Consider the following 19,218-nt stretch of genomic DNA (forward strand, 5'->3'; position numbering starts at 1 on the left):
TCCAACCCAGGAGACTTTTTCTCTCTCTCCCTCTTCCGCCTCCTTTCATCTATCAAATTTCTGCAACCTCTGCTCTTCTCCAATGGAGCTGAATTTTGGACACCCTATAGTTCTTGAGCATATGAACAACTTTCAAGAAGGAACCATTTCTGTTTGAGCGACGGAAATTAAAGTGTTGAAGCTCCAAGCATGACAGTCGGATTCTTGCAGATTTCGAAGCTGCTGTGATGTTTCGAAGATCTGGAAATATTTAACCATTAGTTCATTCTGAATTTTTGATATGTTATGAAAGAGACGATGAGGAACAACTTCAATGAAGAAAGCATGCTGATCTGAACAATAGAAAATGGAGTTTCGAAGCTCACAACAAATCTGACGGGTTGACAGAAAAATAATAACCAGTCATTCATCATACCTGAGTTTCTTGAGTTATACAGCTCCGAGGGATCTCAAATTTGGATATGTTGTAGTTCACAAGCTGAGGAACAACTTCAATGAAGAAAGCATACCGATCTGAACAAGAAAAAATGGAGTTTCGAAGCTCACAACAAATCTGACGGGTTGACAGAAAAATAATAACCAGTCATTCATCATACCTGAGTTTCTTGAGTTATACAGCTCCGAGGGATCTCAAATTTGGATATGTTGTAGTTCACAAGCTGAGGAACAACTTCAATGAAGAAAGCATGCTGATCTGAGCAAGAGAAAATAGAGTTTCAAAGCTCACAACAAATCTGACGGGTTGACAGACAAATGATAAACAGTCACTCATCATACCTGGATTTCTGGAGTTGTACTGCTCCGACGGCTCTCCAATTTGGATATGTTGTAGTTAAGGAATTAACGAACAACTTTCATGAAGACAACTTTGTGATTCGACCTACAGATGATGGTGTTATGTTGAAAAACAATTCCGGTTGTTAGGGGAAATGAAAAACAATTCCACCAAAGAAACATCATTATGATGTTTCATCATTATGGTGTTTTCATCATTATGATGCTTTCATCATTGTGATGCTTCCATCATTGTGATGCTTCCATTATGATGTTAATGCACCAACGGTTACACCTTCTGCAATTCCACTTATTCGGGCCTAGCAACCTTCATCAACAAAATCTATGAAGAAAAAGTCCGGGGCTATTAGCAAGACACCTCATTCGTCAACTCCCTCGACTAGAGACTTGGGGGACTCCCACCATATGCTACTACGCCTTGGTACTCAAAAGTTCGTGACTACTCAGTGACTTGGATTTTTCAAGTCTCCAACCGAGAAGTTTTCCTCACTCGGGAAATTAAGGGAACACTACCTCAAACTACATGCTTCACTCACAAAGCTTCAACAATACAGGTTTCAACAAAAGCAAAAATTCAAAGAACTTTATGAAGAAGGCTTTGGTGTATTTAACACAATATGTTGAAATGAAGCAAAGCTTATTTATTAATATTTTCGATAAGCCACAAATATGTACATATACATGAGTCAAAATAAACAAACAAAAGGGAGCCTTCACAAAGGTTGCTTAGGGGAAGTCTCAGCAGTCGGTAGAGCCCCAGAAAGAGAAAGCACCGGAGGGTGGTTATCCGGAGCCTCAGTACTTGACAAAACCCCAGAAGGAGGAGGCATTGGAGGTTCATCATTTGAAGCTTCATTACCAGGTACAGCCCCAGAGGACGAAGGCAATAAATGCCTTTGGAACAAACCCACAAACCGCTGATGATCAAGTAAAACCTTACCATCAGATTCCTTCATCTGGTCAAGCTTCCTCTTCATGTTTGTAGCATAGTCATGGGCGAGCCGGTGCAACTGCTTATTCTCATGCTTGAGCCCTCTAATCTCCTGTTTGAGACTCATCACTTCAGCAGCCAATGATTCAACTTGGCGGGTTCTAGCAAATAGGCGTTGGGCCATATTAGACACAGAACCTGCACACTGAACACTAAGAGCCAGAGAGTCCTTAACAGCCAACTCATCAGACCGTTTGGAAAGTAGTCTGTTATCTTTGGGAGTGAGAAGGTTCCTGGCCACCACTGCAGCGGTCATATCATTCTTCATCACAGAATCCCCAACGGTAAGAGGACCAGTAGGGGATATGAAGGATGGGCGCCATATGTTGTCTGGAGAAGGCGTGGCTGTCTCTTCTCCAAGGTTCAAGTCAAAACGACGGTCGGAGGGTCCAGACATTTTCAAATGTGTTGAAGAAGGAAGAGGTCAGACAAATCAAGATCTTAGAAGTGCAAGAAATGAGCTTCTACTGGTAGAGATTCAAGTGTGCTGTGGAACTTAATGCCAGCCTCTATAAAAATCTGCACTCGACAGAGCTTCAGAAATCGAAGAGGCGTTTGCTTTCTCAAAAGCTGGGCTGCTCAGAGACCACGAGGGCCGATCTCAGAAATCGAAGAAGCACCTGCTTTTTCAGCCTCGTCAGCACCTGTCACATGCACACTCAGCTTTGCGGAAATTACGGGCAATCTGTTGAAGATTTCTGGTGAAGTAGAAAGCACGTGAATCTTACTGTTCAATCACCGCTCTCCATATGCACCATCAACTCCTCGGGTACCACATATAACTTTGTCAAAGATCTCTGACAAAGTTTAGGCACGAGAATTTCGAAGTTCCAGCTACCCTACTATTACCCATAAGGGTAAAGGAACAGCACCACTGCTTGACAACTGGAAAGTCCCTATGTGTGTCGACCTCCGTGTTTTGCGGCAAGACAGGTTGGCAAGAACGTCCAACCTTTACTCACATTCGAGAAAAGACTCCCAACATAATTACTTTCTCAAAAACCGGAGTAGCACCGCTTTCCGAATCTCGAGAGTCAGATCCTCGACGGGATTGCTTGTTCGAAAACCGAAGAGGCACAACTCTCAGAACTTCGAGAGCCAGATTTCCTTAGATAAAGCTTGTCTGTAATCTTCACACGTAATATCAGCTTTCCAGATACCACATACCATTTTTTCAAAGTGCTCTGACAAAATTAAAACACGTGAAGCTGGCAGCTCCCACTACATTGCTGTGACCAAGAAGGGTAAAGGAATAGCATTACTACTTGTTATTGGGAAATCCCTATATACATTGACCTCCCTCCTCAACGGACAGGCAAACCTGCAAAAATGCTCAACCCTTTCTCGCATTCGAAAAGGCACCCTCAACATAACCTCTCGAAATACTCAGCTTTATTTCCCCCCGATAATACCTCAGCAAATAAGCCACACCAAGAACAAGAGTATCTCATATCATCAGGGTCGAAAGCAAGAGTATCCCATATCATGCTTTCTCCCTGTCTTTGTCTTTGTCCTTGTCCACACCTGCAGGACAAGGAGAAAGAGAGCAGTCAGTCGGAACCTGAAATCAAACCTCCAATTTGGAATTGACTGCCTGGAGCCTTTGCCTGGTCGCTTACTTAGCATTGCTCTCGAGTACTCATCCTCAACTGCTATCAAGGTCACGAATTCCACCGGCAAATACCTCATGACAGTTGATCAGATATTGGCTCTTTACACTGAAGCTGCCAAGCGTGAATGAGTCACTATGAAGGAATGTTCTGAAGGACCATTTAAATGCAAAGGTTGCACACCACTTCTGCCATGCAAAAGATTGAAGCAGAAGGTTCAACGGTGGGCTGAAACAGATCACTACAGCACGACACCTTTCCATACCACATTCATTATTCCGTCAACAGCAAAAGTATCCCATATCATCAAGGTCGAACGTACTCTAGATTTGATGGACTTGTTTTGACCCTCAAATTTTTGAGTCGGCCTTATACTCTGAAGGGCACCAGAAAACCCTCCAGCACAGTTCAAGAATAAGCCTGTGGAAAGTTACTTCTTCAAAAGCAAAAGTATCTCATATCATCTCTTATCCATTTGCTTCTCCTTATCCTGGCAGTTGAATGAGAGACAAGGAGAAGGAGAACAATCAACCGGAAGCCGAAGTCAAACCTCTGATCCTGGGTTGCTTACTTGGAAGTTTGACTGCTTACCTTGTCTGTCACCTCTTTCGGCAGATCTCCTAGCTCGGCGACTTGGGGGACTCCTACTATAGGGTTTGTATCGCACTTGACCAAGCCCGAAACTACAAGTAAGCTTCAAGTGAAATTGATACATTACCTTGTGCGTCAACATCAGCTAAGTACACCATTCCCGGATGGAGGAAAGGTACTTCCAGAGAAGGGCAGATGAAGATCAGACCACACTTCGGTACTTAGAAGTTTCGTGATTACTCAAGGGATTGGATCTTGCAAGTCCCCAACCGAGGAGTTTCCCTCACTCGGGAACTTAGGGGAGCACTGTTTGTACCATACTTGACCAATCCCGAAACTACCGAGCACCGGCCAACGCTATACTGTCAAGGACCCAGAAGAGTTCCCCTCCGACCAGGAGGCCAATCACTACTCGACACGTGTCAAGATTAAAAGCCAATCAGAGCGCAGCACGTGTCGACATCAAGAACCAATCACAACATGACACATGTCAATGTGACAAAGCTACAAGTTTTTCTATAAATAGGGGTCATTCCCCCACAATATTGCCGAATGCCATTTTGTGTTAAATCATTCACAAGAACTCACTAAATTGAGAGCTTGATCCTTTGTACTTGTGTAAGCCCTTCACTACTAATAAGAACTCCTCTACTCCGTGGACGTAGCCAATCTGGGTGAACCACGTACATCCTGTGTTTGCTTCTCTGTCTCTATTCATTTACGTACTTATCCTCACTAGTGACCGAAGCAACCAAGCGAAGGTCACAAAACCTGACACTTTCTGTTGTACCAAAGTCTTCGCTGATTTTGTGCATCAACAAACAGTAATAGACCAAATGCATCTCCACCCCTAAAACTAAATAGCCTAGTCAATTTTATTAAAATAATTTGATTTTTAATTTCTGACTTTATAGTTTCTGAACTCCAAAAAAATGCTCATCCAATGAAGCAGACCAGAGCACGCCAACCCACCACTCATGCCGTCAATCCCCACTCCCTTCTATCACGAAACGACCCTTCTCCTCCCTTACCACCACCACCACCTTCATCACCATCACCGCCACCTTCATCATCATCACTACCACCATCCTCTTTGCCATTATACCACCACCAGCTCATGCCTTCGGTTCCGGCTCCACCCTTGCCGTTATCTCCGCCTTTGGATTGGAAATTCTAGTAGGTTGGAAGATCAGTCGGAGGTGGTGGCAAAGACTGCGGCAGCCCATTGTTTGCTACCACCGCGGACAAACAATCACAGTCGAGCCCAACATTTCCTTCCCCACCATCTTCTGCGCATGGACCTCTACTTAGACATGGCGTATAAAAAAAGATTTCAGATCAGGACGTCATGTAGGCTGGTCTCTATCTCAGCACATTTTGGGTCGCCCTATGGACTGGCTTGGGCTGGGTGCTAGCCTATTAGGCTGGGCTGGAGCAAATTGGCTAGGTGCTGGGCCAAAAAGGCTGCTGGGTGCCAGCCTAATGGCTCTCGGTGGACTTGCTCTTAGGTTTATGGGTCACTAATTTCTTTCAATATTTTCTCATTTTATAAACTTTTATTTTTTATCAAACGATGGATTTTGTGAGATTAAATGTTAGGGTTTAGCTACCGGCGGGATTCAAACCCAGAATGTCATGTAATGGCTCAACACATTTCCATCACTGTGGTAAATGACCACTAATCTCATTTTATAACTGTAAGTACTACAATGTGCATATTAATAAACTAAAAAAATTTAAACGTTGAGACATTAAATAAAAAATACACATCAAACAACAAAAATAGTATATAAATTTAAGCCAAACATTGACACAATCCCTTAAGAAGTCTTATAACTTGTGGTGCAAGTATTTTAATATTATATAATATATTCTAAATACAACACATCTTTTTGTTGGCAGAAATCAACGATGGCACGCCTGATAAATCAACAAACCAAATGATTCGCTAAGCCTCCTCGAAGGCCAACTTAATAGAATGAAAATAATCTTAATGAGCTGATTACAAGGAAATCCTTGAAATAGCGAGAACAACTTTGAAAATACGAACAGAGAATCCTAAGATTTAGGATAATGATAACTGATGATTGAGTACCAAGTCTGGATGGCGCTCAAGAAAAGTGCTGTTAGAGCACCGATGAACGCAAGCATGGCCCAGGGGCTACTGAAATGATCTTCAAAGAACTGAGCCATCCATGCCTTCCACTTGGATTTGTAGTGCTTTTCTAATCTGCTACTGATGTGAATTATCGAAGGGTTTGATACCAAATCAGGGCCTATCTCGTTGAAGAGTTGAGCGAGTGCTTCGTCAGTTTCGAGTTTATTGTGAAGTATGCGGGCTGACCTTAGCTGCTTTGCATCTTCGGGATGAGTAATGAGTGAACTCAGGAAGCTTAAGTAAGAGGTAACCGTGTAATCATTTTGGAAATCGGGACACATTTCGTAGGCAATCAAATTCAAGAACAAAGGCATTGCGTCCGCGTTCATTGCTGGAAGAAAGAGAAATCCTGCAAAGCATAGTGGTTTAAAAGATATGTCACGCAACAGCATACCTTCACTACACCTAAAATGGATCCCGGCTGCCTTAAGCTCCTTCGCGTTGCGAAATGATGGTGGAAGAAGTTCATTATCAGCTGCCTCCCTGCCATTTTTTGCCGGACCTAGCATTCTTGTTCGAAGAAGCTCGAGAAGGTGAGTAGTAGGCCATGAATCTTCCATACATACTCCCAAACGCAATTCAAATTTCAGATCTTGTCGCATCATCCTTTTATACCATCTGAATGGCTTCGCTGATGCACCAGCTGCAGTACTATGCATATCAAGGAACACCTGGATTCCGTGCCAAAGGTCCTCATTTTTTATGCTTGAGCTCATCAAAAGGTTGAGGATTTCATACGGGATTTGGTTCTCTAGCAAGAACAAGTCTTGTTCAGCAAAGAACACTTGGTCTCTCTTTATCTCAAACTCTTCCAAGGTAGAATACTTGTGTATAAACTGCAAGATTGAACAACCATCTACGAAAAACATCCAAGCGAGGCTCGCCTCATCACCATCATAGCGCTCTGTTGTTTTCTCGTCGTAGCATTGTTTTAACTCCTTGATGTTGTCCTCAACCTCCTTGTACAAAAACTCTTCACTCCGGCCACTGTCATTGACAAAGTCCGCTGCCAATCTGTATTTGAGCTCCTCCCATTCCGGAAACTTTCCATGATGGATAGGGCCTATTGCTAGTACCCTTGGCTCAAAGTATTTCTCCAAATTTTTATTACTTCGGAGAGTTCTGGAAACATTTTGGATGATCGGTCGTGACCTGCTTGGAACAACACTTGTAGAACTATCCTGATTTTTTGTTCCTGCATCCCTCAATCTATTAAACCTCTGCTCCAAAGAATCAGCCATTGTAGTTTACTGGATCGGAAGCTAGGTTTCTTCTTAATTACAAAGTGCTTATCTCCTTCCATATATATATATATATGTGTGTGTGTGTGTGTGTGACTCTCACTGTGCTAAAAATCCCCGTCTAGGCGCTAGGCGACTGGTCATCGTCTCGATTAATGCGTAAGCGTTTAAAAATTAAGAAATGATGCTTAGACTTATTGAGGCACCCGCCAAGATCCGCCTAGATTGCAATTCACTTAGACAGAAAATAAATAACTTTCATTTTGCATTTTATTTTTTTCAATAAATTGTAAGACACTTGTTGAAAATGAACACACATTATATGCTTGTTTCCCATGTTTTCATAACATATATGTCATTATATTTTGTAGTTTATGATGAAATTATATATATTTTAAGAATAAATAGACACTTAGTTACACGAAATATAATAGAATTAATCCGCCTAGGCTCCCGTCTAGCCGCCTAGGCGCTAGGCCCCATCCTGTCGCCCAACTAGCGACTAACGTCTTTTAGAACCTTGGCGACTCTATAGATCAGTACTCGTTGCACTTATATACAGTAAAAGATGTTTAACTTTAGCTTTAACGTGGATAATGACTTTATCTACACTTGAAGATTAGTATTTATGTATTTTTATTTTGCAGAAACTTTTTTATTCGACTTTAACCTCGTTTCAAGTTTGGGATATATATACTTTTGAGGTAGAAACTATGCAAATATCAAATATCATCGTACAGAAAAATGACCAATTAAGAATCATTTTATAAGTGATACACGTGTGGTTAGTTAGCTACGTTTTCTTTTGATATAGAAACCAATTAATCTTGAACTTCCTCTATTGGAAGGGGGCAACAGTCTTCCTAAACAAATGCATGTCAACTTTGAAATTTCTTTCAAAGTGTTTCACATGCTATTGGTTTTGGTATGTCAGACAAGTAAGTGAGGGATTGTGATATGTTTAGAGCTAATACACATTAAATACATAATTGGTTAATGGAGCGAAATAATGGAACTCGAAACTTTGAATTGGAGTTGGTTACAAACTCGGTAAAGATTGACTGCCTCCATGATACGGGGAGCAGTTGCATCGTATAAGTGGCTTGATTTCTCTTCTCAAATCTTTCATTTTATTGTTTGTTGCTTATCCTGTTGAGAGTAAAGAACATAATTAAGCTTGATCGTCGGACTACAATTGTAGCCATACTCTCCTAAATCCTGAGAATGATAAGCCCAAACAAACTGAGGGACAAAATCCCACCATGAGTAATCCGAGCGAGTGGTCAGCTCCATAATTTGCTAAGGAGTCCGCTACTACTATGTTACCTTCCCAAAATATATGTGAAAAAATGGAAATGCAACCTAGAAGCACGCCACATACAATTTACCCAATCATTACATAACTTCCACGAAATAGAAGAAGGAGATGTAAAAAAACTAAACCACCACAAAGGAGTCTGTTTCCAACCACACATGGTGCCAATCACGCACCCATGCCACACGGATTGCCTCCAAAACTGCAAGAACTTCAGCTTCAACAGCACTAGCAACATGTGCATTTGCCGCAAAAGCCCCCAACCACACACCATTAGAATTTCGAAACACTCCAACTTATCCTGCCGAACGGTTAGCTCTGAAAAAACCATTAGTATTTACCTTCACCGAATTATCAAATGGTAGTTGCCAGTAAATAGCACAAGAGGGAGCTGATGGACGCAAGGGAGACACACCCAACATGCTAAAAATTGGAGGTATTTAGTTTGAAGATGAAGCGTAACCAGGGAAAAAAAAAAGCACAGCCGAGTCCCTAAGAACTGAGAAGCTAACGCTTCGTGGAGGCAAGCCCAAACTACCTAAATCCTTTAGGTGCTGCAAGTAATCAATTTCAAGCGATTTTAGGTGAACCATCTTCCACACCAAACCAACTCAAACCTTAGACACTAACCTCTCACTCGTTCGATCATCTTATATCTTTAATTTTTACCAGCACAGCTAGAATCAATGTATGGCGGTTTTAGATAGAGTGATTGATTTATGGGTTCTTTAGATATAAACATTTGCAACTCTTATTTCTTAAACGAAAACCCACATAATTATAAACATCCAAATAAAACTCAAATTTAAAAATGACTGCTAAGTATAGAAGTAATTGACCTATTATTTACAATTTGTACCATAATATTCAAGATAAAATCAATAAATGTTATTATTCACCTTAATTACAATAAAAATATAATTATTGCACATATTATTACCCCTAACACAAACATATATAGTCACTTCCAGCACCAACTTGAGCCAGACTCGAATTGCGCGCACATGTGTAAAAGAATCTTGTAGGTAGAACTTGCTCCTACAAAACTGGATCGTAAGGTGTGCAAGAGCTCATAATCATATATACAATATCTGAAAAGAAAACGGATTTTCACCCATCTATAACTGATTTTCACCCATCTTTTTTAACCTCTTGCACATTTCTATTTACTTTTTACTATCAAATTAAATAAATTAAATAAATCAAACAAAATCAATATATTTAACGTAGTAGGTTTCTAGTTGTACAATAAATAAATGCATAAACCACGTATGGTCTTACTTCATCAATTTGTTACAAAACTATTGTTAACCTTAACAAAATTAAGAACAAGTTTTGTCTCATAACTAAAATATAGAAAACACAGCACACACTTGGCTGGCTCGATCTACACTTACAAATTGATTATCCAATGAGTCGCTATCTTTTGACACCCTTAAAAAATCTACGAATATATTGCATGGAGCCAGAAAATTGTGAACCATCATTTTCTTTCACTTTCTTTCATTGTCTTCCCTTTATTTTCAATATCTACTTTTCCACATGGTGTAGTAGTTATACACATATAAATGATTTTTAATTAGTGTTTGAATTTTTTTGAATAAGGTCGATATTAGCAGAGAAAGATGTAGAAAGAAGGGGGGGGGGTGGTTTGAAGTAATTAAATTTCACCTCATATCGGGGAAATTTTAAATTTCAGCTAAAATACATAAATTTTGTTAATATTTCCGACATATCGGTTAAATATCAGAGAAACTCTTATATTTCATTTAAACTAGTGCTTGACATTTCCTAAAGTTTCATTTTAAACTTCCTTCGAAAGCAACAAATATCGAAATATTCATTGATATTTTCACAAATGCATATTGATATTTCCACCAATTGATATTTGAAACACTGCTTTCAATAGCTATAACGCCTTATATGATACAAATACAGTGTTATTTAAAGTCCCATATTAATAAAACAAAAAAAATCTAAATGATATATATTTATTTTATTAACATAAAATGTCACTAGTTTTTTGTTTCTCTCTCTAATAATAAACTAAAGAGGCCAAGGATGAGTCCGTGGTACGTTCACGTGTAGGAAAATTATAATATGTGCATAGTGCATGTACACAGTGATCGATATGGAAAGCGATCAAGTGATCGGAGAGCACTAGGGTTTCTGGTCTTACCCAACAAGTTTGAAAAAATTCGAGTAAGTGCATGCATGGTTTGGTCACAGTGGCGAGGCCACCAAAAACATGTGATGAATTAAATAAGTTCACCTACTTACATTTTCCTGTGCAGCACCAGAGAATTATTCGCCTTTAGTCAACACCATGTATAGTTTTGCTCCATTAGGAGCTGGATCGAATATAATTGTACTACAGTGGAAAGATCGATGATTGTCCATGAATTTAAAAGGTTCATTAAGCAGAAGAAATGTCCTCCTTGTAACTGGGTGATTGAAAAATACAAGGTCATTCACATTTGTGCAGGATATTAAGGGCAGAGAACAAATAAATGTGTTTTTAATGTTTTAATATTCGATCTTGATGTTAAATGCAATGGTAATGATCATAAATATTTTGATAAGTGACAAAGAGAGCACAACTTTTTATAAGTAGTAGTTTTCCCTAGATTACAATTTTAAAATAAAAGCTCATGCATCAATCAGCTTATTAAGCCATGACTCAACGTATATCTATGATGTGTAACTTGCGTATGATAGAACTTTTTATACAGTACATGCTAGTGTCGAGTGGGAACGTTCATGCATAAAAACTTCTTTTTTAGTAAAAGTACAATATTTCATCATTGAGCAAAGGGCATTATAGAGAATTTCATAAACAATTCATCTTCAAATGAGTTTTTGCAATTTTTTTTTTTATATTACAATAAAGTATGTCTAATTGCAAAGCAATAAGCAGACTTCAAGTACTTCATGGAAAGTCGAGATCACCAAGAACTACAAATTACAAAAACCAATATAAGCATGAAAAAAAATTAATTTCTAACATTTTAAATACCAATTGGTTTGATTAAATGATGATATTGATTCCTATTTATGTTGGTATAACTAATTAATTAATGAATTTTAATATACAAGACTGCAAAAAGGCCACATAAAGTTCTATAATATTAGGGTTATAGCAATAATTTGATTGAGGATCACAGAAATGGGAACCCATTGTTCTTTCCACTACTGCTTTTGCTTTATGCGATCCCATAAGAGGATTAAACATTCAAAAATGGAGCATTAGCATTCATTTATATATAATAATGCATTGTTCCAGAAGGATTAGGGAATAAGGAATATCTTGTATTTTTGAGATATATCAGTTGTTTATGTGGGAGCAGCAAGAACAGACAACGTACGTTAGTACAAGGGAAGCACACCACATTGACCAATCACCTTGTTGTATATATCATAAGGTCAAAGGCATGCCAAGATAAGATTTTGATTCTCTTTGTTTGGAGCTGGGGTTTCCTATTGTCTCTCTTTTATTTTAGTTTTAGAGTTTGGTTTTAATACACTTTCAGTTAGTAACCTAATTAGTAGTTTTTTTTTTTTTTACAAGTAGATAAATTTATTGATCTAGAGAGAAATCCACGCAATAACAAAAGAGATAAAATTCATACACGACTACCACAAGAATTACAAGAACTAAAGCAAATGATACAAGTAACCTAATTACTAGTTTTTTTATTATTTACAAGTAAATAAATTTCTTGATCTGGAGAGAAATACGCACAATAACAAAAGAGATAAAATTCCTACACGACTACCACAAGAATTACAAGAACTAAAGCAAATGATACAAGTCAATCATAAAGACAATAGACGGGGAAGATTGGCTCTGAATGCTCACATGAAACCATTGCTAAAATATAGCGATGCCACATCAATCACCATTGAAATAATGAGACACAACAACTCGTCGAAGCAACACAACACAAAACCCGCTAAGCCACAAATCACAAAACAATAAAAAGCCAACTAATCGAAAGGGGAACTACCAATAAACTCGACTCCACCAATAAACTAATTAATAGCATAAATTTATATGTTTAACCATTGCCTATACTATAATGATCTCCCCCAATTTTCAGAAACGTTGTGTGATCCACACAACTATTTGTGAACAGCCTTATTAAGTTGCTGTGATTAATAGAAAGTAGATTATAAATATGGTTAGGTTCTTGTTCCAGATTAATTGACAAGAAAATTTATATTTCGGTAGCAGTGGACCATATTGAGAGACCTAACCCAGTCACAATTTAGTTACAACAGTAAATAGTTAGTTGTGGTATTTGTGTAATTAGTTGTAGAAGATAAGGTCACTTATGTAAAGAGTCTTAGTGACTATATATATCTCAATGTACTGTCAGTTAAAATATAATGAGAAATATCTTCTTCAACATTTCTACATGGTTTCATCGCCATAAGCCTACCGGCATTCGATCCTCCATTTCTTCCGCTCTACTTCTCTGATTTCTGTTCAAATTGATCAGATTTCTTCAGTGATTTGGTATTCCGATCCCTGTTCTTGATCTGTCATGGTGGCTTTTGTCTACAATTTCTTTCAATTTTAAGTCGGTGATACATCTGATTTTTCTTACCATTTCGTTGATTTGGGGCTTTCTTGATCGATTTCTCTCTCTCTCGATCGATTTCTTGATTGATTTCGTGATCGATCTTGTGTTTTCTGTCTTTGATTCTTCCTCCTCTCTCGCATCTTGCACTTGTATCTCATGGCCTCCCCCTCTGACTCTTCGTCTCCGTCGCCAAACCCTAATTTCTCTGCAAATCCTCAGACCTCGTATATGTCTCTAACAATCCAAAATATTGGTAGCATGGTGCCTATCAAGCTCAAACGCACCAATTACCTTCCATGGCGTGCGTTATTTGCTCCGATCTTGCGCCGATACAAACTTCTTGGCCTCGTCGACGGTACTGAGCCATGTCCGGCTCCTCTTCTCCCTGATCGCTCCCTGAATCCAGCATTTGAGCAGTGGTTTGAAAAAGACCAAAACCTCTTGATTTGGCTCAACTCGACTTTATCCGAAGATCTCATTCCCTTCACGGTAGGAGTGTCCACATCTCGAGAACTTTGGCAGAAGCTTGAACAACGCTTTGGTGGCGTCTCTGAAGCTCACATTCACCAGCTTCGTTCTCGTCTTCAATTGATTCAAAAAGGATCTCAATCGATCTCGGAATATCTACAGCAAATCAAGGAAATTTCGGATTCTCTCAATGCTGCTGGCGCCACTGTATCTGATCGTGATCTCATTGCAGCAACGCTTCACGGTATTCCTGATGAATTTGAGTCCTTTATTGACTCCATCATGCTGCGGTTGTCTTCTACTTCTCTTGATGAATTGCATGGTCTGTTGCTGACCAAAGAGCTTTCCCTGGCTCGTCGCAAGCACACTCTGTCTCCCACTTCTACGGAGCCCTTTCAAGCTTTCTCTGTTCAGTCTCAAGCACCTTTGCTCCCAACGCCTTCTTCGCAGGCTTTTGCTGCATATAGTCAGCCTCTTCAATCTTCTTCTCGGTATAATTCTAACAGAGGCCGGAACAATCGCAATTTTTTCCGAGGCAATCGAAATGTCAGTAATTCACGAGGCAGCTCCACTGGTACTTATCGTACAAGTCAGCCTCGTACCTTTCATCAAGGCTCCCGATCTAACAACCAAGGTTCTTCATCCAATCACAAGACCACCTGTCAAATATGTGGTTCCACCAGCCACGAAGCAATTGATTGTTTTGATAGGATGAATCCTGAGATCTTTGGACGGGTGCCACCAGCCAAACTTGCTGCTCTTTGTGCTCACTACTCATCCAAACCATCCCCATCTTGGCTATTGGATTCTGGAGCCACCTCACATATCACGAATGACATTGCAAATCTCTCTGTTGCCTCTCCTTACACTGGTGAAGACAAGGTCTATATAGGAGATGGTAAAGGTCTGCCTATTCACAATATTGGTATCTCTTCTTTAGATACATCTCATACTTCCTTCAAGTTGCGTAATGTCTTACATGTACCTGCTATGAAACACAACTTATTATCTGCCTATCAATTTTTAAAAGATAATAATTGTGCCTTGACTCTTGACCCTGATGGATCCACTGTAAAGGATCGAGTTTCGGGGAAGACGCTTTTGCGGGGACGAGTTGAAGATGGCTTCTATCCTCTTCAAGGCTCTAGTCATCCCACCTCCTCCTCACCCTCGGCTTTAATAAGTGTCAAAGCTCCTGTCCAAATTTGGCACCGAAGATTGGGTCATCCATCTTCCTCTATTTTTCGCAAAGTTCTTTCAGGAAATAAGCTTGTCGTGCAAGGCAAACCTGCTGGTGATCTTTTCTGCTCAGATTGTGCTTTAGCTAAGAGTCACAAGCTTCCTTTTGGTTCTGCCAGTTCTACAAGTACTCACAGTCTGCAACTACTACACTGTGATATTTGGGGTCCTGCCTCCATCACTTCTCCTAGTGGCTTTAAGTACTACTTGTTGCTCGTAGATGATTTCAGTAGATATAGTTGGTTATTTCCATTAAAGGCAAAATCTGATGCCTATTCTACTTTTGTTGTATTCAAACAATATGTAGAAAATCTCCTTGGAAATAAAATCAAAATTTTGCAGTCAGATTCAGGGGGTGAATTCATTGGTGCTCAGTTTGAGTCTTTTCTTCACACTCATGGTATTATTCATCGTTTAACCTGTCCTCACACTCCTGAACAAAATGGCTGTGCTGAAAGAAAACACCGCCATATTGTGGAAACTGCCCGCACATTACTGGTTGCTTCTAATGTTCCACATCTTTATTGGGTGGAAGCTTTTTCCACGGCTGTGTATCTTATTAACAGGTTGCCAATCTCTGGCCTCTCTACATCTCCTTGGGAATTACTCTTCTTCAAGCCACCTGATTACTCCAGACTCAAAGTCTTTGGCTGTCGATGTTTCCCGTGGCTCAAACCTTATACTCATTCCAAGCTGGACGCTAAAAGCAAAAGCTGTGTGTTTCTGGGGTACAGTTTACAGCACAAAGGTTATAGATGCCTTGATCCAGTCACTAATCGTCTCTACATTTCCAGACATGTGCAGTTTGATGAAGCAACATATCCTTTTCAGTCTTCTCCTACCATTCCTGGTCTGTCTTCAGACTCTGTTACCGCTCCCATTGATCTGCAGTTCTCCGTTTCTCAACATCCTGGTGTTCTTCCTGGCCCTTTGGTTCCAGATTCAAGTCTACACGTTGGCCATACTCCAGAGTCCACTTCTCCTACTGCTGCTCCAAGTACAGATTCTCTGAATAATGCATCTGTATCTTCTCCTGCAACAACTATGTCCCTGCCCCCTTCCAATACTCACCCCATGCTCACTCGCTCCAAAGCTGGTATCTTCAAGCCCAAAGTTTATGCAGCTACCAAACATCCTCTTCCATCTGATCTTGACTTTATTCCATCTACATATCTGCAAGCATCCAAACATGCTCATTGGAGATCTGCCATGCAAGATGAGTTTAATGCATTACAATCAACAGGCACCTGGACCCTTGTTCCTCCATCTTCCTCCTACAATGTGGTTGGCTGCAAGTGGGTGTTCCGAATCAAGAAGAAACCTGATGGTTCTGTTGAGCGCTTTAAAGCTCGTTTAGTTGCAAAGGGGTATCATCAACAGGAAGGTATCGATTTTCAAGAGACCTTCAGTCCTGTGGCTAAACCAGTCACCATTAGAATCCTTTTGTCTCTTGCTGTGCAGTTCAATTGGTTTCTAAATCAGTTAGACATCAGTAATGCCTTTCTTCATGGTGATTTGAAGGAAGATGTGTACATGCAGCAGCCTCCCGGTTTCTCTGATCCTTCTATGCCGCATCATGTCTGCAAATTAAGGAAATCCCTTTATGGTCTCAAACAAGCCCCTCGGGCTTGGTTTGACAAACTGTTTCAAGCTCTTCTTCAGCTTGGTTTTCAGCAGTCTTCCTCAGATGCTTCCTTATTTGTTCTCCCTGGTCCTACTCCTGTCATGGTGCTTGTGTATGTAGATGATATATTAGTCACTGGACCTGACTCTTCCTTATGCAGTCTCTTCATTCAAAATCTCGGTACTATTTTTCCAGTCAAGGATTTGGGTCCACTACACTACTTCCTGGGTTTAGAAATTCATAGATCTTCCACGGGTCTCTTCCTCCATCAAACAAAGTATTTACTTGATCTTCTCCGGAAAACTAATATGGCTGGTGCGAAGCCTTGCTGCACTCCCCTTGGCTCTAACAAATTGGATCACAGTGGTCCTCTTTTCTCTCATCCCACTGAGTATCGTTCCATTGTTGGTGGTTTACAGTATTTGACATGGACACGTCCAGATATTTCGTTTGCTGTGAATCAAATCTGTCAGTTCATGCATGCTCCTCGAGACCAACACATGCAAGCTGCCAAACGGATTCTTCGTTATCTCAAGGGTACTGTCTCTGAAGGTCTGTGGTTCAGACAGGGTACCACTAATCTCACAGCCTTCTCCGATGCAGACTGGGCTGGCTGTCTCTTTGATCGCCGTTCTACTAGTGGTTACAATGTCTTTCTCGGATCCAATCTTATCAGTTGGAGTGCCAAGAAACAGGCTACTGTGGCACGGTCCTCCACAGAGGCGGAATACAGATCTCTAGCCCACACTGCAGCTGAACTGACTTGGATGTTCTACTAGTGGTTACAATGTCTTTCTCGGATCCAATCTTATCAGTTGGAGTGCCAAGAAACAGGCTACTGTGGCACGGTCCTCCACAGAGGCGGAATACAGATCTCTAGCCCACACTGCAGCTGAACTGACTTGGATCTGTAAAATTTTTCGTGACCTTGGTTTTCCTCTCTCTCAGGCTCCCACTCTCTGGTGTGATAACATTTCCGCCATCTCTCTTGCTTCTAATCCGGTCTTTCATGCCCGAACTAAACATGTGGAGATTGACTATCATTATATTCGTGAGTTGGTCTTAGCTAATCTCATCAAGGTTCACTTTGTTTGTAGTCAGGATCAGCTTGCTGACATACACACCAAGTCTCTGTCCAAAAGTCGTTTTGCTGCTCTCAAGTCCAAGCTTCCTCTTGTTTCAAAAATTGATCCCAAGCTCAGCTTGCGGGGGTGTATTGAGAGACCTAACCCAGTCACAATTTAGTTACAACAGTAAATAGTTAGTTGTGGTATTTGTGTAATTAGTTGTAGAAGATAAGGTCACTTATGTAAAGAGTCTTAGTGACTATATATATCTCAATGTACTGTCAGTTAAAATATAATGAGAAATATCTTCTTCAACATTTCTACAGACCAAACCCTCTAATTACTTTGGCTTAAGCTTAATTAAGGCTAGCTTAACTAAAAGTCTGCTTGATCAGTTGATTATTGGTAAATGACAAATATGTCTAAACAAAAGAAAAGCTTCTGTGCATTGGCTTATCTGTTTATTAATTCCCTGTGGTGGATTTGGCACAGTAAAAGGAGTGGTGTGACATCTATATCCACATAACCATATGCACATGGCATTAAAGAAATGATATATATATATATATATATGTATGTATATATATATATTTGCCTCAACCAAGATTAGCGATGACAGAACCCCATTAAATTTTAGTTTCCAGTCCATATAAGTGGCTTGTTTTGAGACACAAATGATTTTGCCACTGGTCAAAGGTAAGGTTCTCGGAGATTTTCAACAAATATTTTACGGAATGATTAAAATGATTTACGGTAGATAAACTTAGGATTATTTTCATCGATTTTTATTGTCAGAGATCAAAGTGAGGAGTTATAACAATCTCATCGAAAATGAATCCTTCCAACTTATTTCATCAGCAACCTCAAAGGTGGTGTATATCAAAGGCCATAGAAAGCGTTTCTAACCACAATAAACATGCTCACAATATGTGCAACGGATAAATATATAATAAAAAAATAGTAGAACTCGTATCTAAGTTTATAGTTCATACCACAATTGGTTTACCAACTAAATTCCATTGTACAAGTGTTAATGGAGTAGTAACACGGTAAAACATGGGTGCAAAAGAAACGCCCATGACTCATTACAATCTTCCAACAATAAATCTAAGATGAGGTTTGAAGGTTCCTTAAACTAGTTACAAAATAGAAACCAAAATGACGAGCATTGCAAGCTAGACAGTGAGTCGTATCGTTGGCTTGACCACGAAACTGGATAAAAAATTAATGTTCTAGTGATCCTACGCAACAACACCTTTGAATCCTCTACAGTGTTCTCCAGAACATACAGATTTGTAGTGGGCGGATACGACTGCAACCAGGGCCGGCCCAGGCCCAGTGCAGAAGGGGCGACCGTCCAGGGCCCAAAAAAATTAAGGGCACCAAAATTATTAGGGCGATATATTTATATATGTTTTTATAAGAGTATAAATTTATAAAATTTGATTCAAAGACACAGAAATTTAACTAGAAGTGGTGGTTTGTCATTTGAAAATAATAAGGAGGTCTTGTGTTCAAAACACCATGTGTGCT

General features: G+C 39.9%; 1 protein-coding gene across 1 annotated transcript; it reads right to left on the bottom strand.

Annotated features, from left to right (window-relative positions):
- Positions 1 to 5,759: 5,759 nt before the first annotated feature.
- Positions 5,760 to 7,412, bottom strand: LOC126593870 (uncharacterized). The gene has a single exon (XM_050260034.1). It carries the CDS (start codon positions 7,384 to 7,386, stop codon positions 6,046 to 6,048), a length of 1,341 nt encoding a protein of 446 aa, XP_050115991.1. The 5' UTR covers positions 7,387 to 7,412; the 3' UTR covers positions 5,760 to 6,045.
- Positions 7,413 to 19,218: the final 11,806 nt, after the last annotated feature.

This window comes from Malus sylvestris, chromosome 12 (assembly GCF_916048215.2).
Source record: "Malus sylvestris chromosome 12, drMalSylv7.2, whole genome shotgun sequence".
NCBI classification, from domain to species: domain Eukaryota; kingdom Viridiplantae; phylum Streptophyta; class Magnoliopsida; order Rosales; family Rosaceae; genus Malus; species Malus sylvestris.